This window comes from Pseudochaenichthys georgianus, chromosome 14, assembly GCF_902827115.2.
Source record: "Pseudochaenichthys georgianus chromosome 14, fPseGeo1.2, whole genome shotgun sequence".
Lineage (NCBI taxonomy): Eukaryota > Metazoa > Chordata > Actinopteri > Perciformes > Channichthyidae > Pseudochaenichthys > Pseudochaenichthys georgianus.
The window spans coordinates 1,730,136-1,755,763 of record NC_047516.1 but is presented as its reverse complement, the minus strand read 5'-3'; the positions used below and the strand labels follow the sequence as shown (position 1 = coordinate 1,755,763).

At 39.6% G+C, this 25,628-nt stretch overlaps 2 protein-coding genes and 1 long non-coding RNA gene across 6 annotated transcripts in view; 1 reads left to right on the top strand and 2 right to left on the bottom strand.

Annotated features, from left to right (window-relative positions):
* usp28 (ubiquitin specific peptidase 28) overlaps nt 1-3,479 on the bottom strand; it is a 32,234-nt gene extending 28,755 nt beyond the window's left edge. For 2 of the 4 annotated variants that reach the window (XM_034098415.2, XM_034098416.2), the window contains exon 1: nt 3,284-3,478. In XM_034098415.2, coding sequence (XP_033954306.1) covers nt 3,284-3,328 — 45 coding nt within the window. In that variant the 5' untranslated portion in view covers nt 3,329-3,478. Of the gene's footprint in view, nt 1-3,283 lie in introns of all 4 variants that reach the window. The other 2 variants (XM_034098417.2, XM_034098418.2) reach the window with 2 other exon arrangements.
* A 1,383-nt stretch (nt 3,480-4,862) lies between these two features.
* LOC117458145 (5-hydroxytryptamine receptor 3B-like) lies at nt 4,863-24,266 on the top strand. The gene is made up of 9 exons (XM_034098420.1): nt 4,863-5,047; nt 6,188-6,351; nt 10,734-10,778; nt 10,953-11,062; nt 11,444-11,613; nt 13,166-13,323; nt 14,730-14,940; nt 19,623-19,832; nt 22,820-24,266. The coding sequence occupies exons 1-9, from the start codon at nt 5,020-5,022 to the stop codon at nt 23,083-23,085; spliced, it is 1,362 nt and encodes a 453-aa protein (XP_033954311.1). The 5' UTR covers nt 4,863-5,019; the 3' UTR covers nt 23,086-24,266.
* On the bottom strand, nt 16,546-18,008 carry LOC117458148 (uncharacterized). Its single transcript, XR_004553407.2, has 3 exons — nt 17,965-18,008; nt 17,487-17,594; nt 16,546-17,156 (listed from the first exon to the last, which is right to left on the bottom strand). It is a non-coding gene; the product is annotated as an uncharacterized lncRNA (long non-coding RNA).
* Nucleotides 24,267-25,628: the final 1,362 nt, after the last annotated feature.

Here is a 25,628-nt window from a genome sequence, read left to right as displayed (position 1 = left end):
CCACCTCTGCTGCTCACTGCTGTAGCATGGTCAGTAGCTACTGACCATGCTACAGGTGTTAGTGCAAAATCTACAGCTCCTCTTCCACAACCATCAGCAACAAGTGGACATGGAGAATTACATGAACTACATGTTGCTAAATCCACCGCGGGGCATAAACAGAAGGGCAACCAGGCAACCATGCTCCGGGGTCTTCTTCGCTGCTTTTGGTGTATTTTGTGGCGGAAGTACAGCGCCACTTACAGGCCCGGCATATGTACTACAGCGTCTCCAGCGGGTCGAGTGGTCTTGTGTGGACGGACACGTTTATTGAGCCGTATCCGTGTGAACGGAATACTTTTTTGATATGGAATTCGGTTTGTTTGCGTTTCGGTGTAAATGAGGTCTTAAGCTATAGGAAAAGTCAAGTACATAACCCGCAATTAAAATGGCAAATATTCACATTTACTCTTCAGAGGTGATGATTGGTCGATCTAGTGTTTTCAGTATTTCCTCAAAGCTAAGCTAACAAGCTTCATATTTACACTGACGAACAGGAAGTATTCAGATCCTTTACTGAAGTAAAAGTACTAATACAACACTGTCAAAAATAATCTGGTACAAGTACATTTAATGCATTAAAATGGTTATTTAGGTAAAAGGTAAAAGATGCCAATTAATTGTATTTTAAATAGCTATCCAATAAAGTGTTGGCTACTTTGATTCAAAACCAAACAAAATATTTGATAAGCTCTCAAAATGTCATAATTGAAAGACTTTTTATGAAGAATTCTCAATTTGTTAATTAAAGGTGGGGTAGGTAAGTTGGAGAAACCGGCTCGAGATCGCTAGAATTTGAAAATACACAACCGGAGAAAATCTGCCACTTCCTCACAGAGCCCCTCCCCCAACACACACGAACGCGCACATGACCAATGAGGGCACGAGATAAGTTTGTGCCCCGATGGAAGGCTGACAGGCAGGTAGGCCATCCAATCAGACTGGATGTACTTTTTACAGTATTACGGCTTCTACAGATGACATTTTGTTATGGATTTTTTGTCAAAGCACTTCAGATATTCATTGCTATCGGGATGTTAAGAGCATTCCATGGAATATAACAAAAAGTGTATCTCGAGCCGGTTTCTGAAACGTACCTTCCCCACCTTTAACTAATGCTGTAAGATAAGTAAACAGTACAATATCACTCTGAATTGTAGTGGAGTGAAGTATAAAGTGCCATGAAGAGACAAATACTCAAGTAAGTTCAAGGTTACACAGTACAATGCTTGAGTAAATGTACTTCCACCACTGCATATTTCCCTAACTGTTCCTTAAATGCAGCGTTTGAAGACTTGAAAAAGGTGTCTTATCAATGAATTGTCACCTAGTGCTGAGAAACACGTAAAATAAACCACTTGAACCTACTGTGCCCTTTAAAACAACACAACACATATACTAAGGAAACCAGTCGTGTGCAACATGAAGACATTTGTAAACACACACTCAGAAAGGCCGTCATATGTTTTGACTTAATAGGCATCATGAGTATAGCAATAACACAAGTCTGCTGAGTGAGAGGCGCTATATAAAGCCCGCTACACACACACACACACGCACACACACACACACACACACACACACACACACACACACACACACACACACACACACACACACACAGGCTGAGCAGACTTATATGGAGTCGGGGGGCTATCTGAGACCCTCTTGGTTAGCCTCTATTTTGGGCCGCTGACATGGATAGCACAGGCTCTGTTTATCATTCCACTCACCATGCAACCTGAGTGACAAAGGCACTGGGTCTCTCTCTCTCTCTCGCACTCAAATGGACACACACTCGGACACACACAGACACACACATCCCTATGTCAATACGAAATGGAAAAGAGAGTCATACAAACAGTAAAACAATAACAAAGATGTTATTCTGTTGAGTCATTAGTACATTAAATCATTTGGCTTAATATACTTATATGATTATTATAAAGGCTTATTGATAAAGATACTTTTGTGGATGGCTAAAGAGCAAACTGATTATATTATATAATTATTACAGTACAGGCTAATTGTCAAACTATAGCCTCTTTTTGATTGTTAGAAGTCAAAAATAAAAAGCTTTTATGTTTGTTATACAGCTATGAAGTGTCCTTCAAAATAAGCAACTGACAACATAACCCTTAGGATGTTAACATTGACTTCAGCATATGTTTATTATATTAACTGGAATAGTTAGCTTTTAAAAAAACAAACGTCAGAAATTCAGCGAGCAAATATCCAGCCAAAAACTAGCTTATAAATTACCTGCTAGCTAGCTCACTAGCAACATTTCTGAAATACGATGTTAATAAAATACAATCTTGTCTAAGTATTATATTAAAATCAGACTTAAGATGTGAAGCTTTTTATCATTTGTTTACTATAGTAACTGGATAATAAATAGTCATCCTTTTTTTAGAAAAATGAACCAAATGGCAGTAAGTTAGCGAGCTAACACGCAGCTAAGAAGCTAAAGGAATATGAACTGCTAGCTCGCTAATAACAAACAAATACGATTTAATTGAAATAATGTTAAGTGTATTGTATATGTACTTAATTCAAATCTAGTCTAGTCTGACTACTAGGATTTGATTTTAGATTTATATTAAATGTTATTGTCACTGTTCAATCATCAAACCAGAAAGTGAAAAGATGAAGAAAGTGAATGAGTTTTCAGTAAATTCACATAAACAATGTTAAGGTAAAATACATAAATGCATAATATGAATACATAATGTGCACATATAGAAGCCCATGTATATTAGTTGCAAGGTTTAGGCATATTAAATACATGTTGTAATGAATATTAAATAAAGTACAATGTTATGATAATGTTTAAAGGTGTTTTTTTAGTAGTGTGAATATAAAATAGTTTTGAAGATAACTTTAAAAGTGGGCATTTTAGTTAAGCCTACAGGATTTAGACTCTAGTTTAGAAGCTACAAAAATAAGCTTTAATACAAGTACTAATATTACAGTCTTACAAATACTCCATGACATGTAAAAGTCCTAAATTGAACATTTTAAATGAGAAAATGGAAAGCTCGACTTAATCTACTTAGTAAGATTCCTGTCTAATATTATGATGTTTGAAATGTTTGTGTTTTATTAAATTATGTTAAAAGACGCTTTGAGGGTTTTTAGTACAGGTTTGGACCGTTAGTTATACAGTGTGGGGTTTGGACAGGGGTTAGTGTTCACGTTAGTTCCTCGTGTTATATTGTAACGTTAGTTCCTTCATCCTCACCGAGTTCGTTGAGTTCTCTCCATTCTCGATCTGTTCCCCTCTCATTGCAGATTAAATTCAAATTGATTTCCTCCTGTTTTTCAATAAAAACAATTGCTTTGGTTTGAGTCCGAGCGCGAGTCACTGCAACCACTCCATCTGTCAGTCCGCAAGAACAACCGGCCAGCTGCGCGCGCTCACCTGTCAAAGCACGCGCGTGCACGAAACGGTCGCGACGGACGTGACAGGACAGATTTGACTGTGACACAAGACTTCCGGTTTGGAAATAATGTATTTATAGAGAAGTGCTCTAACAAAGATATATACAACACAAATATGAATGTTGATGTCTTTGTATTAAAGTATTTTTAATCAATGTTGGAAGTACAATTACTCAAGTATTGTACTAGTACTACCACTTTATAATACTTAAAGTGAGTAAAACGTGTTACTCACTATACTAACTTTGTCAAATTTAACCCATAAGAACCCGGACCCATTTCTACATTTGGGGAAATTAAGGGGAACGTAATTTAGACTAAATAGACCACCGAGAACACATTTCTGACAAGAAACCCCCTCGTGTGAAATATCTGAAATGTCACATTGGGCTTTAATGGTAAAATAACTCTTATTTTTAACTTAATTAATGAGTATGATTTTTTGGTTTAAATTAGTTTGAACATTGTTTGAATTGAAGAATAAGAACATATTAACTCAATATAATTGAATCAGCTAAATTAACTAAGCAGATCATAATAATATTTCTTAATTGTGCATATGTCACTCCGGGTTTACTGTGAACATTTAGGGTTAAAGTCCCGATGTGACACCAGTGACACAGCGATATTTATCTCATTTGTTTCATATCAATTTGATCAATACATGTTTCCACAACAGGTTAAATGTAATAAAGGACATGTTATGTAAGCATTTTAATTCTTAAATGGCTTGAATTTGACCTTTAGCAACAACAACAAAAGCTTTTGAAATGTAGCTAGTTATGTCACATGTGTTAGTCTGGCACATGGACATCTTGGACATGTTGTTATGGCAACACAAAATCACATGACCTGGCCCAGGACCCAGCAGACTGTTCAGGGTGTCACTGAGGGACTTTCCAGAACATTTAAAGTTCACGTGACACCCGTGTCACGGTGGGTCATGGTGGGTTAAAATGTATGTTGATGTCTTTCAAATGAAATAATAAAAATGTATATTTATTAAGAAGTAAGTTAAATTAAGATTGTGCAAAAACAAATAAAATCGAAATATGTATATAAACATAAGAAGTTGTAAAATGTCCAGTAAAAGTCAAATAGAATAGAATAAATATACATGCAATTATAATATATAATAGATTCAGATTCAAAACACTTTATTGACCATTAAATGTACAAGTAATGGAATGTGTACCGTGGCAAATCAAATAACACTCACAATCCACAATGACAAATAAAAGGTATTAATGCTGAATTGCGTAGTTTAGAAAGTTTAGATCGTTTGTTGAAACCCCTTTTCAATAACAGAGTGAAGTGAAATGCTCCTCTGTAATGCAGCTACACCTCCAGGGAGTCATTATGGGATGGATCACCTTCCCCAGCCGGGGGAAATCGATATCAGTGAAACCAAAATGTCTGCACTGCCCTTCGTTGTTGTTTCCCTACACAGCGTACGCTACTCTTCAAATTGTGGATATTTGTGTGTCAACAAACCGGCAGAAATTCAAGTGAAATCTGGATCTCTTTTTTACCGTCATGTTTCTCATTTGGCTCACACTGCTGGGTAAGACAGTTTCATTTCTTACTCTAAGAATGATCTGCAGGTCAGGCTGGGAAATGTTCATATATTTAATCTATATCGTAACATCTGGCTACGTATTGGCTTAGGTTGTGAATATCTTTACGTTGTGTAAGGCTCTTGTCTACATTTGACAAAAATATGTGTTAATATGTTATCGGTACTTCTACAAAACGTGCCACTTATTGACACATTTCAACATTAAAAAACACTTATATGTATTTTATAATGATATAAATTGAATAATATAATATTCCATAATGATACAACACTTCCGCACAATGAGTACTTTTACTGTTGATACTTGAGTGCATTTAGCTGATAATACTTCTGTATAGACTGTGATATTAGTACTTTGACTTAAGTACAGGATCTGATTACTTTTGTCCACTACTGCTTAGCCATTAAAACCAAATTAATGATGATTATTAATCAAAATATCACTGTGTAAACATCGTGAAAGCATCAAGCCAAATCTGCACCAAGGTCAGGGTATTTGGTTGATATAATAACTCTGTGTACACCAGGGGTGTCAGACTCAATTTCATCGCGGGCCACATTCGCATAAAGGTTGCACACGAAGGGCCGGTTGTAACTATATAAATATATAATATATATATAAAATAAAGCATTATATTACATTATTGCCTCTGAATTGGATAATTATCGGATAGGACAATAACTTAGTAATTGACTACGTCTGAAAGCAGAAGTCCAGGGCAACTAATTGCAAGTCTCTTCAGTTCGCATGTCACAAAACAAGATGCATTGTGGGACATGTAGTTTATGGGCAACCTGCTTCTGTAAAGTGGCATGTAACCGTATAATAAACGTATTATAATCTTTGCAAGCTCTTGCGGGGCCGCATGAAATGAAGTTGCGGGCCGGATTTGGCCCCCGGGCCTTGAGTTTGAGACCCCTGATGTACATGGTTCTGAAATGGGCCATTCTGCACAATAAGTACTTTTAGTTTTGATACTTTAACTACATTTTGATGCCATTTACTTTTTTTTGAATGCAGGACTATTGCTGTATTTCTACACTGTGGTGATTATACTTTACTAAAGAGTACCTCTGTACACACGCTGCTAAGCTTTTACTGTGTCTTTGTTTTGTGTCCCCCAGCTCCTCTGGCTGAGGGGATCCCAGAGAAGCCCAGGAGGTCGGCTCTGAACCAGCTGACCCGGACCCTCCTCAGGAAATATGACTGTGGGGTCCGACCCGTGAACAACTGGACGAGCATCACCACCGTGTACATCGACCTGCTGCTGCAGTCCGTGCTGGAAGTGGTGAGGAAACACAACACATCTTCATGTCTCTTCTACATCAACATGTGTCCCCTCTTCATGTCTCTTCTACATCAATATGTGTCCCCTCTTCTTCATGTCTCTTCTACATCAACATGTGTCCCCTCTTCATGTCTCTTCTACATCAACATGTGTCCCCTCTTCTCCATGTCTCTTCTACATCAACATGTGTCCCCTCTTCTTCATGTCTCTTCTACATCAACATGTGTCCCCTCTTCTTCATGTCTCTTCTACATCAACATGTGTCCCCTCTTCTTCATGTCTCTTCTACATCAACATGTGTCCTCTCTTCTTCATGTCTCTTCTACATCAACATGTGTCCCCTCTTCTTCATGTCTCTTCTACATCGACATGTGTCCCCTCTTCTTCACGTCTCTTCTACATCGACATGTGTCCCCTCTTCTTCACGTCTCTTCTACATCGACATGTGTCCCCTCTTCTTCACGTCTCTTCTACATCGACATGTGTCCCCTCTTCTTCACGTCTCTTCTACATCGACATGTGTCCCCTCTTCTTCACGTCTCTTCTACATCAACATGTGTCCCCTCTTCTTCACGTCTCTTCTACATCAACATGTGTCCCCTCTTCTTCATGTCTCTTCTACATCACCATGTGTCCCCTCTTCTTCATGTCTCTTCTACATCAACATGTGTCCCCTCTTCTTCATGTCTCTTCTACATCAACATGTGTCCCCTCTTCTTCATGTCTCTTCTACATCAACATGTGTCCCCTCTTCTTCGTGTCTCTTCTACATCAACATGTGTCCCCTCTTCTTCACGTCTCTTCTACATCAACATGTGTCCCCTCTTCTTCACGTCTCCTCTACATCAACATGTGTCCCCTCTTCTTCACGTCTCTTCTACATCAACATGTGTCCCCTCTTCTTCACGTCTCTTCTACATCAACATGTGTCCCCTCTTCTTCACGTCTCTTCTACATCAACATGTGTCCCCTCTTCTTCATGTCTCTTCTACATCAACATGTGTCCCCTCTTCCTCATGTCTCTTCTACATCAACATGTGTCCCCTCTTCTTCATGTCTCTTCTACATCAACATGTGTCCCCTCTTCTTCATGTCTCTTCTACATCAACATGTGTCCCCTCTTCTTCACGTCTCTTCTACATCAACATGTGTCCCCTCTTCTTCACGTCTCTTCTACATCAACATGTGTCCCCTCTTCTTCATGTCTCTTCTACATCAACATGTGTCCCCTCTTCTTCATGTCTCTTCTACATCAACATGTGTCCCCTCTTCCTCATGTCTCTTCTACATCAACATGTGTCCCCTCTTCTTCATGTCTCTTCTACATCAACATGTGTCCCCTCTTCCTCATGTCTCTTCTACATCAACATGTGTCCCCTCTTCTTCATGTCTCTTCTACATCAACATGTGTCCCCTCTTCCTCATGTCTCTTCTACATCAACATGTGTCCCCTCTTCTTCATGTCTCTTCTACATCAACATGTGTCCCCTCTTCTTCATGTCTCTTCTACATCAACATGTGTCCCCTCTTCTTCATGTCTCTTCTACATCAACATGTGTCCCCTCTTCTTCATGTCTCTTCTACATCAACATGTGTCCCCTCTTCTTCATGTCTCTTCTACATCAACATGTGTCCCCTCTGTGGAAAGAGACTCTGAAAGTTTCAGGAACAAAGATTTTCTCTCTTTTTGATCCATTTCTATAAAAACCTGTCTGAAAATGAGCTGATCAGATTTTGGCCACTTTATGATGTCATAACGATGTGTTGTCTTGTGTACCCATTAGCCAATCAGCAACAAGGTAACCCCCCCCCCCCTTATCACCTGAATCTCCTCTAGAGCACCATTGAGTTCTTTGTAACCAGATGTCTCTCAGAGGGGCGTGGGGAGGTGCTCCTTATTTTCATCTGAAGTGACAGACAGAGAATCAGCGCTTTGGAAACAGGGCTGAAACAGAGGGGATTATGGGTAATGCTGCAATGACCTGTTTGGTGTTTCAGCCAATCAGAGACAGGTTCTGTATATATCTGAGAGCTGTGATATATTGATGAGAAACAGTATGATAGGGGACTGTGAAGCTGACCGTTGAGCGGCCCAGACCAAGCAAGGAGGCAGAGGCAGAACGTCCAAAAAATATAACCCGACGTGGGCATTTATTAAAAACATGGGCACAAAGTTCACCGCCTCAATCCTGCGGTTCTCCTTGTCCACATCCTGCAGCCACAAGGATCTCACACACACCCAGCCCTCTCAACAGACAGGGCAACAGAGCCTAAATACCCACACTCCAATCATCACAACAAGACACAGGTGAGGGGGGAGGAGACACCACAGGACACCAGGTGCACACAATCATCAGCCACAGACAACATACACTGTGCAATCATGCCAATAAAGTGCCCTATTACCCGGCCTGAAGCCGTCAGTCCATAGTGACGAAGTTACCTTCGTCACAGGGACCTTTAAATCTACAGACATAGAATCAGCCCTTTCGAAAACAGGGCTGAAACAGAGGGGTATGAGGGATGTCTAAAATGCATGATCTGTTCGGTATTTTGAGCGAAACACGAAAACACATGAAGAACATGGTGCATATACTGTATAACTCAGTCGGATGAATAAAGTGGTTAACACTATTATATAAAAGAAACAATAAGCACCTATAGCTTTAAATAAGCAAACACATACAGATTACTGTAGGTTTTATGTTATTAAAAAAACTTGAATATTCATAAACACACATTTTACACAAAGAACAGCATAAATAGCAGCGTAAATACCAACTCTTTGGCTGCATGCTGTGAACGAGGGAAATGTTCTGGTTTCCTTTTAAACTAATGAAGGTCATTAGGGATTAGGTCAAATTATTATATTAGTTTTCGAAAAATGCAAATTTGAGAAAAATTAGACCTTTTGTTATTTTTATTTGGGTTGTTCTTATATCCCTCTGTTCCACTGTACTTGCTGCACCCTATGGGCAACACATGTATCTTCTATAATCTTATCTCAAAGGTCAGCTATCATGCTATTTTTAGGCAATAGCACAGGTCTCAGATATATAAAAATATATAAAAAACATTTCTATGAAGTGTTTTGCTCCAAATACCAAACAGATCACCCATTCTAGCCACGCCTCATATCCCTCTGTTTCACTTCCTGTTTCAAAAGTGCTGATTTAGGAATAAAGCTTTAACAAATAAATAAAAAGGAGGGGGCTGAGCTCATGCGGGACCCGGCAGCTACTGTCTAAACCAGGGGTCTGCAACCTTTTTGATATGAAGTGCCATCCATCTTCTCCCGCTTGAAGTGCCATTAATACAAAAAAAATGTATCAGCGTGCCGACGATCGTGAATTATCCACGGGGGAACCTCGCTGCGGGGGAGCAGTGTGTGGACCTGTCAGCGCAACTTACATGATGCCGAATTTAACAAACACATTTAAATAATTGATTTGAACGGCATAATAAAAAGGACGATCGTCCGTTCTGTGATTCTCCAGAGCACACAGACGGCCAGTCCGCCCCCGTGTAGCATATTATTTCGATGAGAGATGAGCAGATCGCCACTGGCTTTCAACTAAAGACACAGCCATGTGAAAACTGCGGCCTTTGCTCCTTGTGGGTACTGCAATTAGTGAAGTGCTTTCCTCCGTGGAGAAACGATCAGCACCACGGAGGAAAGCGGCAGAAAGTCGCCTGGAGTTAAAGAGAGAGGGGCTGCGCTGCGTGCATGGCTTCCTTCTGCAGGTAACGGGGAGACGCGCTCTGGCCTCTGGTCTCGTTCAGGATCCGAAATGTATTCCACCTATAAACTTATTCCACCTATTCCTAGCGTGCCACTGGTTACGGTGCCGCGTGCCAGAGGTTGCCGACCCCTGGTCTAAACTAAATGCTGCCGTGATGAAACTCCATATCATGGATTATCAAGGATCCTCTCTGAAACAGTCTGGAGCTCAAAGGCTTTCTCTCTTGCCGGTTACACCACAAGGTGAGTTCCTTTCTACTTCCTGCTTCTTCACACACATGCTCTCCAGTACAGGTTAGCTCTGAGTGTTAGCGATGCTAATGTAAACACCGACCAGATTACGTCCAAAATAGTCGGGCATTGTTTCTGATAGCAACGTTTCTGATTGGCCCGTGGGTCCACATTTCAGATATTACGTCATATCGGACGCAAATTTGGATCAGCTCCGTTGTTCCCCGTTTTTAGAGATGTGGGTACGGAGGAAAAGAGAGAGGGTTTATTTTCTGACGCTGCGTGAGTTCCCCGACACACCGGGGACACATGTTGATGTATAAAAGACATTAAAAAGTGCATTTTGCATGATAGGTCCCCTTTAAAATACATGAATGTATGCAACTTGAACTTTCTCGTTTCCCCGCAGGATGGAAAGACGCAGAGCATAACCACCAGTATTTGGTACAGACAGGTACATTGTTTCTCGTGTAACAAACACTTCATAAAATCCATATTATAGAAATGAAACAGTTCAATTGTATTGATTTAAAGATTGGATTACACTTGATCAATCATCCAGTTTATTGTTTAGGGCTTGATGGTGTTTTTAAATGTTTGCTAATCCATAAATGCTATCATTGTTCAGATCTGGACGGATGAGTTCCTGGTTTGGGACCCGGAGGAGTTTGATGGTATTAATGAAATCTCTCTGTCCTCTGACGCCATCTGGACACCTGACGTCATCATTAGTGAATTGTAAGAAATTACAATTCGTTCTCATTTTACACTTTCCTTCAGTATACAACTTCTACTCATTACGTACATTTTACATTTATGTATTCAGTTTAACATTTAATATTCCATGCCTCACATACTTATGTATATATAATAACTTGCTTTATATTTGTAACTGTACATGTTCTACTTTCTTGTTTATTTCTAGTCTTTACATTTGTATTGTACAGTGCCATTTCTTTTTATGCGGCTGCAACAAAATCTAGGTCATCACACATCCTGTCATGTTCACAGCTGCAGTCGATACCTTTGTTATCATGTTGCTCTCATGTTGGAAGAGGACATTCAGTGTTTTCCCAACCCGTGTCTTATTCTCCTCGCCTCTCCTTCCTGTGTCCTCAGTGTGGACGGGGGGAAGCCCGTCACGATCCCCTACGTGTACGTGAACTCGTCAGGGATGGTGAAGAACTACCGGCCCATGCAGGTGGTTCTGGCCTGCAGTTTGGAGATGTACGCCTTCCCCTTCGACAAGCAGAACTGCAGCCTGACTTTCCGCAGCTGGCTGCACTCAGGTCCGTCTCTGAGATACATGAATACACATCTTTGCAGAGGAGAGTAGGCATTAGATTCCTTTAGTGTCACTACACAGAGTACAGCGAAATTCCAAGCATTCCCGATGGTCAGTGGCGGCGCCAGAGTATTTTTGTTGGGTAATCTATGGTAGGGCTAACCCATACAGTGGTGGGGCTCAAATCAGTATTTGTAATGTAATTACATACACGCTATATCGCACCCCTTGACAGTGAAACGCACGCGTGAGGCTTTTATTAGTCTCCTTGTATCAGCTAAATTACATCGAGAGCAACAGGTGTGAGTTAAACAATACAATAGCCTATTCTGCTAATTCCACGTTGTTACAACATGCTACGCAGCGGCAGAAACAAGAAAAGTTGCCATATAGAATTGACACGGAGAGAGAGAGTGAGGGAGAGAGACAGAGAGAGGGAGAGGGAGACAGAGGGAGAGAGACACAGGTAGACAGAGGGAGACAGACACAGCACACAACAGGTGGCCTGTGTCTCTATTGTCATACAAAACACTTTTTCAAATGACTATTACAAAATATATTCAAAACTCACTATTCACTCTTCAGGTGGGTCGTGTGACTCTGGCACCTGTTCGACTTGTATCTCAATGGGAGGGCGTTTAAGAACAAATCTATCCATCCGAAATATACAATTAATCCTTGAAATTCTGCTGTCTGTCTGCAATTTACTCTGCACGAGTTTGGGGACTTTTCACTGTGAACGTGACGTATCGACGTATCAGTAATGCACGACGCAGCAGATCCAACGTTTCGTTGCTCTGATTGGCTGTAGGTCTATTCAAATTGCATTCGGAGGCATTTTGATCTGACCGCGGCCGCGCTGATATTATAACGCCAGAGAATTTTCACACCTTTAGTGTATAAAACTCCCCCACTACTTAGACTATTCCTTACACCCCTCTAGCATAAGCCCGAGTGGTCTCAACCATATTGCGTCAGAAACGTGCACTTGTTACAGCAGCAGGATCAGTTTGTGTGTTATGGACACGACCGGTAGATTTTCGCAATCCGTGTTCTCAACATGCTTACTTTAACATACTTTTTCATGGTCGGGCTAAGGTAGGGCTAAGCCATTTCTTGGTATGGCTGTAGCCTACCCCAGCCATACCCTGGCGCCGCCACTGCCGATGGTGCAATCACAAATAACAGTATAAGTATAATATACTTTTGAACACGCTTACAAAACAATACAACATTACCATACCTATGAGGAACAGGATTTTGGTTCAACTGCTTTAAAAAAAAAAAAAAAAGCTAATGGGGAGCATGACCAAACTTAACTAAAGGTTCCTTCGAGAGCATTCAACAAGCTACATCATAGAATAAAGTTAGGTCAGTTTAGAAATGCATCTCCAAATGTAAGCCACGTCATACTTTTCCTCTCTCTCTCCCCCTCTCCCTCTCTCTCTCTCTCCCCCTCTCCCTCTCTCCCTCTCTCTCTCTCTCTCCCCCTCCCCCTCTCCCCCTCTCTCCCTCTCTCCCTCTCCCCCCTCTCTCTCTCTCTCTCCCTGTGACAGTGAAGGAAATAGACCTGGCTCTGTGGAGGAGCGCCGAGGCCATCGCTAACGACAAGAGGAAGTTCATGAATGACGGAGAATGGGAACTGTTGTCCATCCCCTCCAGCTATTGGCTGATCCACCAGGACGACGCCGACTACGCCCAACTCCAGTTCAACGTGCGCGTTGTCCTTATATGTAACGTTGGGCGTGATGGCGTTTAGTCGTCTCATTTAGACACTTGTTGGCAGCCGCCTTTTTGAATTCTCCAGTGTGGTCTTTACTGACTTTTTTTAAACAGAAAATCTCGTGTTAACCACGTTTCAAGATTCAAGGCTTTTATTGTCAGTCGTACAGAGCTACAGTATAGATATGTCAATGACATTCTTTGGTACCAGGCTCCTCCAACAGCAACACAATAAAACAGATAAAATAGTGCAAGTAAATACAAATAAAATAGAAACAAACACTGAAATAATACGAAAAAAGGCAGAGTTGGAGACGAGCCAAAGAGATCATCATCGGCGCAATTTTCCAACAGACCTTTTTCAGGTTAACAACAAAAATCAAATAAAAAAAACCATTGACTTAGACGAGGGAACAGGAAGTGCTTTAGGACTCAAAACTGAATCACTCTTAGCTTTCTCCTTCCTTTCAAAAAGTGAAAAGCCTTCATACTGTAGGATGGTTTCTCCACTGATGTTGACATGACATTTATTTTACACCACAGTAAAACAGGGGACCTTTAACTTCCAGACGAAGGAACAGGAAGTGCTGCTAACTCATTCCTAGGTGTTAGGACTCATTCCCGCAGCTCTCTGTGTGAGACACCAGTGATTGCTTATCGATGGCGAGCTTTTAACTGTTGCCCTCTGAGGGTTAGCTGTAAAGTGTAAAGCAATTGGCCTTCATGGATCAGGATAGTGAGCTAACGCCAGATGATGGGGGGGGGGCTGTTTCTGGCAAGTAAAGAGACAGATAGAGGCTGATAGACGTGGGGGGGAGGGGGGGGGGTATAATGAGACTGTCTCAGTGGCTCCTGATCAATGGACTGCTTGTTAGTGCAGGTGGAGAGCAGGGGGCTATTCATGCAGCTCAGAGCGAAAGGCTTTCTGCTAATGGAAGAAGATTCAGAGTGTGTACTTCAGTATATGTACCGATACATAGATGTCAAAATACTCCATTGCTGGTAAAAGTCTGATATTCCAAATCTCACTTTCTTGATTTCCCCTTTGTTGATATTTTATTCATTTATTTCTTTGTTGAATATATATTTTTTAACTTTATCATTTTATTTTCATCAAGCATTTAAATTATTTCTTTTTTATTGTATATGTATTAATTATTTCTTATGTCTTCTTGAAAAGTTTTCTTAATTGCTTTCACATAAATTATATATATTTCTTAAGTGTTTCTTTTTTTTTTTATCATTTTCATTTACATTTCTACTATTATTTAAATTATTTATTTTTCTTTTAATTAATTCTTCCATTTTGTTTGCTTGATTAAATCTTTCTAATTATTTCCTCTTTTTTGTTTTCTTAATTCTTTCTTTCTGTCTTTCTTATTCCCCCCCTCCCCTCAGGTCCTGATCCGGCGGCGCCCCCTGCTGTACGTGGTGGGCCTGCTGATCCCCAGTATCTTCCTGATGTTGGTGGACGTGACGAGCTTCTCTCTGCCTCTGGACAGCGGGACTCGCATCGTGTTTAAGATCAGCATCCTGTTGGGATACACCGTGTTCAGAGTCAACCTGACGGACGAGCTGCCCCACACCGCGCTCAGGACGCCGCTCATTGGTCCGTATTTATTAACCCTTGGGTTGTCTTCCTATCAACTGTGCAACTTTTGTCCTCAGGGTTGTTTTTAAAGCATACATACGGTGGCCGGCAGATGCAAACGCGGGACAACGGCCAAAAACGCATACATTAGCAGGAAACAGCTGCAAATCCTGAAATGAAAAACACACAAACCCCGAAAATAAACGCAACAAAAAAACGCTGCAAATACCAAAACGATATGCAAAGTCCAAAGCACATACAAATCCCAAAACACATACAAAAAAAAAAACATTCCGGAAGTGCTCCAGGCCTCTAGGGGGCGCGCTACTTGGAACAGATTGATGTCTGACCAGACATAGAGAGAACGAACAAGAGTGCTGCAAATTAAAGGAAACAAAGATGATCGAAGTGGACAAAGTCGATATATAAGAAGGTACGTTTTGTTTTGATACAAAGAGCGTCATATTTACCCAGCTAGCGTTAGCTTGTTTGGTAAAAGAGCTTGCAAGTCAGGAGACAGCATTGTGCACCTAAATGTAACTCTTGACATCATATAGATATATTATAGGTGCAGAGAGGAGTTGGTTGCCCCAATGTAAGTCCTAATGTGAGAGTTAAAGGACGGTCAACAATATACTGTACCTTGGTCAGTTTGGATTTATCGTGGCATTTATTCTTAATTAAAGTGAATTTATTTTTATTTCAGTCAGTCATTTGTGTGTGCCGGTGTGGGACATTCCAAATGTTCCAAAAGTGAGCACTCCACGAATGGACAACAGCTAGCCAGGGTAAAATAAAACATTGTCAACATATTATTTTGTGCCACAAGAAGCAGAATGTTTTAACAGTACAGTAGTTTGAATATATGTGTTGTTTACCTTTATCAGACCTCTCAGGCACCCACAACCAGCGTCTGATCGGGTAAGAATTAAACATGTAATTATACCATGTAGGTTTGAATTTGTGAACATGAAATCAATAAATACCTTTGTGTGCACTTGTTTCCTGGGTAAAAATAGGATGCAGCACCAACCCCATTCCAGGAAGAGGTCCAGTCTGCCCCGGGTCAGAACCACTTCTATCGGTGAACGACAGTTGCATCGTGACACAGTTGTGTGGTGTGTATCTTTATTTGTACATTTGTTTGTTTGTTTGTATAGCCTCCAATCACAGTGGGGACATTGCCAGGAAGCAGAAAAATGATACTTTCATACATTTCCAAATGACACCCACAACATCTGACATCTTAGTGAAGACGATACAAAAAACACCCACAAATATTTTTCAAAGATGTTTACAAGGACTGTGCAGGAGTATGACAAAGTGCTGTTGTCAGTTTAGAACCCGATGTATTAACAAAAAAACAGGAAGAGGATCGACATCCTTTTGTAAATATGACTGTCATGCATATATTATGTAGGGATGCCAGCGATTATTCGATTATTCGAATATTCGTTACAGTCTCCATAATCGAATATTATTTTTAAAAATCGATTTTATTTATATATTTTTTTAATTATTATTTATGTATTTTTTTTTTTTCTGGCTTAGTTTCAACCAAAATTTATATAAATATATATATGCTAATAATAGTAATAGTATTAATAATTGTAAATGGCCATTGGTCACACCACCAGTTTGTTTTACTGTAAACTTGGAGGAAGCCTGCGTGCAGAGCAGACTGCTGCTGCAGCACGCCACACACCGAGTCGAATAATCGATTATTATTCGCCAGGGCTGCCGAATAATCGATTTTGATCATGGTCAGTTTCTGGCAACCCTAATATTATGTATTTGAAAATAATGATTCAACTGTCTTCTCACTGCAGCAACTACACACATGTGTATGCACTTATCATTATTGATAGCCAGTCTGAGCCAGAAGACAAAATGGAGCAAAGGTATTAATTGTTACTATTACCACTTACTTTTTCTATTCTATACTGTAAATCTTATTACTAGCTTCATCATTTAATATTACAATCCATCACTTTGTTTTTCCCAGCACAGAACATCTGACTGCGGAGGACATTGTTGCAGAACTCTCTGCAAAAATAACAAATCCATCTTGCAGCAGGTTCAATATGAATAGAGCCAATGTGTGGGATGGAGCAACCGCGGCTTCAAAGGTGTCTCATTCGACCCCTCTCATGAGACGTCAGTTAAGTTCACTGATGATGAGGGACACACTGAGGATGGAGGGGACACTGGTGGTCCGTGAGTTCCTGACCCTCCTTATGGAATGAGAATGAAGGAAACATCACGTCAGCAACTGCTTGTGCTCCATGGCGGTGTGACTTTCCAGCCGCTCGCTGTCTCAATCTGATTCTAAATGTTCTCTATAAAGATAGAACTAATTATGAATGTATAATATAAGCTGTTTTGTGTATTTAATCATGTCTACAATTTAATGATGGCTTCTACATATTTCACATACACAGACAATGAAACCATGTGTCCTTCATGCTGATAACTAGTGTATGCATTAGTATTCTAAACAGAGCAGTGTGTTGAATGCTTATTTCTTGCATTTGAAACAGATACAATAGAAAAAGTGAACTTACTGTTGTGTTCAACTTCTGCCACAACCTGTACATGTTGCCACAGCAGGAGCCACAGAGCACTTGAACTGTCCCCAGATGCTGGCCACAGAAAGGACACAACATGGCGGCCTGAAAAGACATACATTGATGTAGTGAATCCATTTAATCAAGTCAATCAAAAACACATAGTCTAAATATTGGTTAGCTAAATAAATAGAAAGATACATCATGTTGCCGTTGAATCTGTGTTCTGTCTCTGTCCTTGAATGTATTCTCTATATTTGTTCTTGAGCATGTCTAATGCACAATACTCTCCTGTCATTACTTTGGCCCTCTTCACATGTTGTCACTTCTCTCTCTTTCAATTCAATAGCTTTATTAGCATGACCATAGTTACAGGCAATTGCTAAAGCTCTGTATAGTTGCAACATCTATACACAAATACATACATACAAGCAAACTGCTAAGAATTCAAATGTACTTTTTCCGCGGTACTCACTATGGCCCGTGTTATTTTCCTGCACTTGATCTGTCATCTCTTTTGTACGGAGCCCCCTAAGGGACATGGAGAAGAAAATAAATGTTTTGCGAGATCTCGCAATACTTTTCATTTCGTACTTCCTGGTCAGTTAGGCTGCTACGGCAACACAGAAACCACAACAATGGAGCAGTTCATCGATTTTACTTTGAGCTTGGCCTTAAATATAAAGATATAACATCAGTGCTTGGCAATAGGCACGGGTTTCACACAGACTGTATATATAAAGGGTTTCACATAAGTGAAGACACCTCAAGAGAACACTCAGAGCGAGGGGACATGCACGTTCCTCTGAGCTGAGTTATTGACAGATTCGAATTTCGCGGATCAATAACTCATGAACATAACGTTGTAAAAACAACATGACTTTACAATCATAGCAAGGTAGACAACGAGCTATAGAGTCGTAATCCGAGCTAAACATCAAGAATTGGTCACAATCTGCAGCTGGAGGAGGGAGAGGAGGAATGCTTAGGGACCGTCTACAAACTGCAACGGGGTTTTGCGAGATCTCGCAATTAAAAAAAAAAAATTCAAATAATTTTTTTTCTTCTCCATGTCCCCTAGGGGGCTCCGTACTTTTAACAATGTTCTTCCCTCACTTTATCTTCTCTTCACGTGAAGCTCTCCTCAGCTGGTGTAGTAGTTAGGCACGCTAACGCTAGCTATATAAATATGACGCTCTATGTATAAAAACAAATCTTACCTTCTTATATCTTTCTCCACTTAAAACTTTCTTTCCTCCCGATTTCCAGCACTCTTGTTCGTTCTCTCTATGTCTGGTCAGACATCAATCTGTTCCACGTAGCGCGCCCCCTAGAGGCCTGGAGCATTTCCGGAATGTTTTTTTTTTGTATGTGTTTTGGGATTTGTATGTGCTTTGGACTTTGCATATCGTTTTGGTATTTGCAGCGTTTTTCTGTTGTATTTGTTTTCAGGGTTTGTTTGTTTTTCATTTCATTATTTGCAGCTGTTTCCTGCTTATGTATGCATTTTGGGCCGTTGTTCCACGTTTGCACCTGCCGGCCACCGTACATATAGTATACATAATTACCCAAATCTGTGTAGCACCTTTTGAGCACACTTTATTCAGATTTAAGAATGACTCTTCTTTTCAAAATGTACGGTCAATAGACTTCATTTACACAAATTCAAACCTAATTTCTGAGTTTAAAAAAAGGCAAACATTTTGAATAATTCTACAACAATTGCTATGCTATACATTTGAATAAAAATAACCCTTTATCTCGACATCAAATAATTGGGAAACGGGTCAAATGAAACTGAAAACATTCAGTTAATTGTTAATTTGTCAGTCAGTTACTGTCAGTGAAAAGTTATCATGACAACAACTTCAACTTTTATATTGAAATGCAGAAAACTAGTGGTTTCAGTAATAAAACTAAAGAAAAGTATCCTATGAGTTTCTAAATATGGTGAATTATTAATACGTATATATAAACTTTTTAAATTCTTTAAACTTTGCTTTGTTTTAGGCCAAATTATTTAGCATTTGCTTCAGTTTTGTTGTCATTGTGAATAGATTTCCAAACCTCAGATCAGTAAAGCACATATATGATGCACCGCTCTGGTTATTGTCTCGTGTGTTTTCTCCTCAGGCGTGTTCTTCGCGGTGTCTATGGCCATGTTGATGCTGAGCCTCACTAAGTCCATCCTGGTGGTGAAGCTGCTGCACCACAGCGAGACGGAGGTCCGGCAGATGTCCGTGTCCGCCTGCCTGCTCGACAAATACGGATCTGTGGGGCACGGGTTCACGGAGAGCGCTTTGACCTCCACCAGGACCCTCGACCACATCAACCTGTCCGCAGGTGAGCTTCAAGCTGGAGGACCAGAGATGGCAAAAGTACACACATCCTTTACTCCAGTACAGATACTCATGTTTAAAAATACTCTGGGAAGTAGTGGAGTACAAATACTTTGTTCCTGTACTTAAGTACATTGTTCTGGTATCAGTACTTTACTCCACTACTTATTTTTCTGACGACTTTTTACTTTGAGTTCTTACATTTTGAACACAAATACCTGTACTTTCTACTTCTTACATGTTGAACACAAATACCTGTACTTTCTACTTCTTACATTTTGAACTCAAATACCTGTACTTTATACTTCTTACATGTTGAACACAAATACCTGTACTTTCTACTTCTACATTTTGAACACAAATACCTGTACTTTCTACTTCTTACATGTTGAACACAAATACCTGTACTTTCTACTTCTTACATGTTGAACACAAATACCTGTACTTTCTACTTCTTACATTTTGAACTCAAATACCTGTACTTTCTACTTCTTACATGTTGAACACAAATACCTGTACTTTCTATTTCTTACATGTTGAACACAAATACCTGTACTTTCTACTTCTTACATGTTGAACCCAAATACCTGTACTTTCTACTTCTTACATATTGAACACAAATACCTGTACTTTCTACTTCTTACATGTTGAACTCAAATACCTGTACTTTCTACTTCTCACATTTTTAACCCAAATACCTGTACTTTCTATTTCTTACATTTTTAACCCAAATACCTGTACTTTCTACTTCTTACATTTTTAACCCAAATACCTGTATTTTCTACTTCTTACATGTTGAACTCAAATACCTGTACTTTCTACTTCTTACATGTTGAACTCAAATACCTGTACTTTATACTTCTTACATGTTGAACCCAAATACCTGTACTTTCTACTTCTTACATGTTGAACACAAATACCTGTACTTTCTACTTCTTACATGTTGAACTCAAATACCTGTACTTTATACTTTTTACATGTTGAACTCAAATACCTGTACTTTCTACTTCTTACATGTTGAACTCAAATACCTGTACTTTCTACTTCTTACATGTTGAACCCAAATACCTGTACTATCTACTTCTTACATGTTGAACACAAATACCTGTACTTTCTACTTCTTACATGTTGAACCCAAATACCTGTACTTTCTACTTCTTACATGTTGAATACAAATACCTGTACTTTCTACTTCTTACATGTTGAACACAAATACCTGTACTTTCTACTTCTTACATGTTGAACACAAATACCTGTACTTTCTACTTCTTACATGTTGAACACAAATACCTGTACTTTCTACTTCTCTCATGTTGAACACAAATACCTGTACTTTCTACTTCTCTACATGTTGAACACAAATACCTGTACTTTCTACTTCTCTCATGTTGAACACAAATACCTGTACTTTCTACTTCTCTCATGTTGAACCAAATACCTGTACTTTCTACTTCTCTACATTGTTGAACTCAAATACCTGTACTTTCTACTTCTTACATGTTGAACTCAAATACCTGTACTTTCTACTTCTTACATGTTGAACTCAAATACCTGTACTTTCTACTTCTTACAGGTTGAACTCAAATACCTGTACTTTCTACTTCTTACATGTTGAACACAAATACCTGTACTTTCTACTTCTTACATGTTGAACTCAAATACCTGTACTTTCTACTTCTTACAGGTTGAACTCAAATACCTGTACTTTCTACTTCTTACATGTTGAACACAAATACCTGTACTTTCTACTTCTTACATGTTGAACACAAATACCTGTACTTTCTACTTCTCTCTTGTTGAACTCAAATACCTGTACCTTCTACTTCTTACACGTTGAACACAAATACCTGTACTTTCTACTTCTTACAGGTTGAACTCAAATACCTGTACTTTCGACTTCTTACATGTTGAACACAAATACCTGTACTTTCTACTTCTTACATGTTGAACACAAATACCTGTACTTTCTACTTCTCTCTTGTTGAACTCAAATACCTGTACCTTCTACTTCTTACACGTTGAACACAAATACCTGTACTTTCTACTTCTTACATGTTGAACTCAAATACCTGTACTTTCTACTTCTTACATGTTGAACCCAAATACCTGTACTTTCTACTTCTTACATGTTGAACACAAATACCTGTACTTTCTATTTCTCTCATGTTGAACACAAATACCTGTACTTTCTACTTCTTACATGTTGAACACAAATACCTGTACTTTCTATTTCTCTCATGTTGAACCCAAATACCTGTACTTTCTACTTCTCTCATGTTGAACTCAAATACCTGTACTTTCTACTTCTTACAGGTTGAACACAAATGCCTGTACTTTCTACTTCTTACATGTTGAACTCAAATACCTGTACTTTCTACTTCTTACATGTTGAACTCAAATACCTGTACTTTCTACTTCTTACATGTTGAACTCAAATACCTGTACTTTCTACTTCTTACATGTTGAACTCAAATACCTGTACTTTCTACTTCTCACATGTTGAACTCAAATACCTGTACTTTCTACTTCTCTCATTCTCCAAACAGCTGGTTCCTTTAGTCTGAATGTGTGTTTGGTGCGTGGTCATTATTCTTCAGAGTCACTGCGTGCCTATTGGTTGGAACACGATCCGTGTATCCATCACTTCCTGGTTTTCTCTAAAGAAGAGGGACCAATGGAAACGTTGTCATGTTGCCGTTGTTCAGCATCGAAACATTCATTAGCTAACAATGACATTATTGTTCTATTAATATAAAGGGAGGTCAGGTACTCTTTAAAGCAGCTGCTAGCTATGGGTACTTTTTACTGAAGTACACTTCAAAGCCTCTTTACTTTGACTTGAGTAAAGAAGTTTAGTCAGTACTTCTACTTTTACCAGAGTATTTTTAAACACAAGTCTCTGTACTTCTACTCGAGTAAAGGATGTGTGTACTTTTGCCCTCTCTGATTAACTGTCACATTATAACTCAGACTCCTTGGTCTTCTCTTTAGAGTACGACATGGATGCCTCTCTGGAGGAGGACCTGCTCTCACTGAATGAGATCCAGGAGTCTCCCTCTGGTCTGGACTGGCTCCTGCAGGAGTTGGTGACTCTTCGCCTGGCGTTATCTCAGGAGGACAGCGAGTCTTCGGCTCATGCTGATTGGCTGGCTCTGTGTTCAAAACTCGACGGCTTCCTGTTTCGCTTCTACCTCGTAGTCCTGATCTCGTACGCCGGGACGCTGCTGATGCTCTGGGCCAGCTGGAGCTTCGCCTGACGTTTTGTTTGTGAAGCCCCTTGCTTGTGATGTTCCTTTCCTCTGAAACTCGTTGGCTTTTCCCTTTGTCATACAGTATACGTGTTCATCATATCTTACCTATTTTACACCATTGATTTGACTGATTGACAATGTTTTGGGAGCATTTCGTAGTAAGGGTTAGGTTCGTTTTAGGCTATTTGATTAGTGTTTTTTAAGCTTATTAGGTTTCTTTATAATACAAACTCTCTCCAACTCTAGAAGTGTTAGTCAGATATATTTTAAATATGTTGTCTTTAGTGTCTGGGCTTTTATTGTAAAGCTTCACACAGCTAATTGGGGTGTTCCATTTCACATGTATACAAAGACTGTTGCTATTTAATTTCCCTTCCACAAAAGTAATAAGGCCGTATTCAATAGAATAGGAATAGTATGCTGTTGCATTGTTGTTAACCAATATATTACATACCTTTATTTTTACGTTATGCCATGTTTTTCAACTTCGTATTGAAAGTAACCGAACCGAGAAACGAACAATTTGGGAAAAAATGTAACCCTTTGTTTTTGGTTAAATGGCTTTAAAGTTTTAATCTGATAATCTTTCTTCCCCCATCTATCGCTAAACTATACACATAATTTAAAACAAACCAGTAGAATGAAATAGAATTTGTCTGAAACTAGTACTATTGTTTAAATATTCAGTTTGCCTAACATCCAGACATTGCACTGCCACTGTAAAGCAACATCAGTCTGAGAAAGACATGTCTGTTGTGTATTCCCGACAGTGAAGATTTACTCAAAGATAATGTGTGATAAAGCCGCCCTGCAGATAATCCTCAGTGCGATGTTATGCTATTGTATTCATACTTTCATCTCCAATCCAGTCGGCAGAAAACAGATCAATAAAGCATTCAGAGCTCTGCTGCGTTGCCTCTCTTCCCTGGTGGTTTCCTGATATCCTGACTAGAATATCAAATGTGCGTCATGGAGAACTTGCTATACTGGAAAGATCCATATTAACACAATTTACACATATCTGAGGACCACTTCTTCCAGTGGATCTGGTTTCATGATGTTATGCAACCAGAGCTGGCGATAAAGTGCTTAGTTACAGTCGGTATGAAGTTTCTAATCTCTTTGTGCTTCCACTTTGTGGACACTCGATCAATGCTTGAAAAGATAAGCCTTTCAAATGAATGTTATGTGAATATAATAAATGAGAAAAGTGAAAATAAAAGTCTCATGAAGCCTATTATTTATTCTGAATTACACCGAAACATGAGCAATCAGTGGATAGTGGAAAGCCGTTTAAGAGCTCAAAGTAAACCACCTAATTATCTGTGTGGAAAATCAAACCACATTTCTGTTTGACGCTGTATCACAGCCTGGAATGGGAACTGCTCCATGCTCAACAGGAAGGCATTGCAGAGGGTGACGAAAACCGCCCTCTGCAAACACCGTATCCCCTGGATGTCCTCGATGGCAGGGAGTGGGACACCGATGATTCGTTGGGTGATTTTCGTCACCCTCTGCAATGCCTTCCTGTTGAGCATTGAACAGTTCCCATACCAGGCTGTGATACAGCGTCAAACAGAAATGGGGTTTGATTTTAAGACACCTCTCATCCGGCAAACGATTTGTTTGTCCTCCGGAGCCTCCGATCCAAGACCAGCAGGTTCAGGGTCAGCTTGTTACCCTGCTGAACTCGGCTCCCTGATAAACCCATACCCACCACCCACCTGTTTATATATGTGACCCTTTACACTGTACATACTCATCTGTTTATAGCCTATTTATAATTATTCTTATTATGTAGACTCCTGCACTGCTATTTTGCACTTCTGGTCAGATGCCTAACTTACATTTCGTCACTAGTACATGTAATGACAATAAAGTTGAATCTGAATCTGAAATGTGATTTGGGACGGAACTGGACAATAAACGAGGAAAGATTGCCGGTTATTTTACGTGATGTTTCAGTTCATAAATGATAATTCCGCCAGGCATAAACCGTGTGTAGGCCGAGCCACAATACTTCTTTTGAACGGTATTTTACCGCATATTTAGCTTTAAAATCAGATTCACAATCGGGCTTATCGCCAAGCAGGTTTACACATATGAGGAACTTCCTTTGTCGTTGTGCATGATGCATACATAAACACATTAAGAGGAATATGTCGTGAAAAAAGGAGCAAAAAAAAGAATATTTGAATAATAAATAGACAAAGAAATCGCCTTACAATGATTTGGATATTGCACAAGTCCATATTTTAATAAGGTATTAATTAATTGTGCAGCCCTATGTTAAACTGTGAATCTTAGGCGCCAGTACGTGAGTTAACAGTCTTGTCTAACGGTCTCTTAATTACTCCTGTGGTCTGATGTTGACGCACTACTTAATTAAACGATTACTCAGACATGACATAGTACCCACTTTACTAGTTTTAATTTCTGCACTCTCTTAGCTCCACTTATCTGGCAGATCTTTATTGAACGGGAGGAGGAGTGGCGTCAGACTGCGATGACACTAACAAGGTTTTCATAGTGCAGGAGGGTGTAGTGAT

Coding starts and splice junctions, on each gene's coding strand:
- LOC117458145 (XM_034098420.1), top strand. CDS start 5,020: ATGTTTCTCATTTGGCTCACACTGCTGG. Junction 6,352..10,733: donor TGCAGTCCGTGCTGGAAGTG/GTGAGGAAACAC, acceptor GTTTCCCCGCAG/GATGGAAAGACGCAGAGCAT. Junction 19,833..22,819: donor CCACATCAACCTGTCCGCAG/GTGAGCTTCAAG, acceptor TCTTCTCTTTAG/AGTACGACATGGATGCCTCT.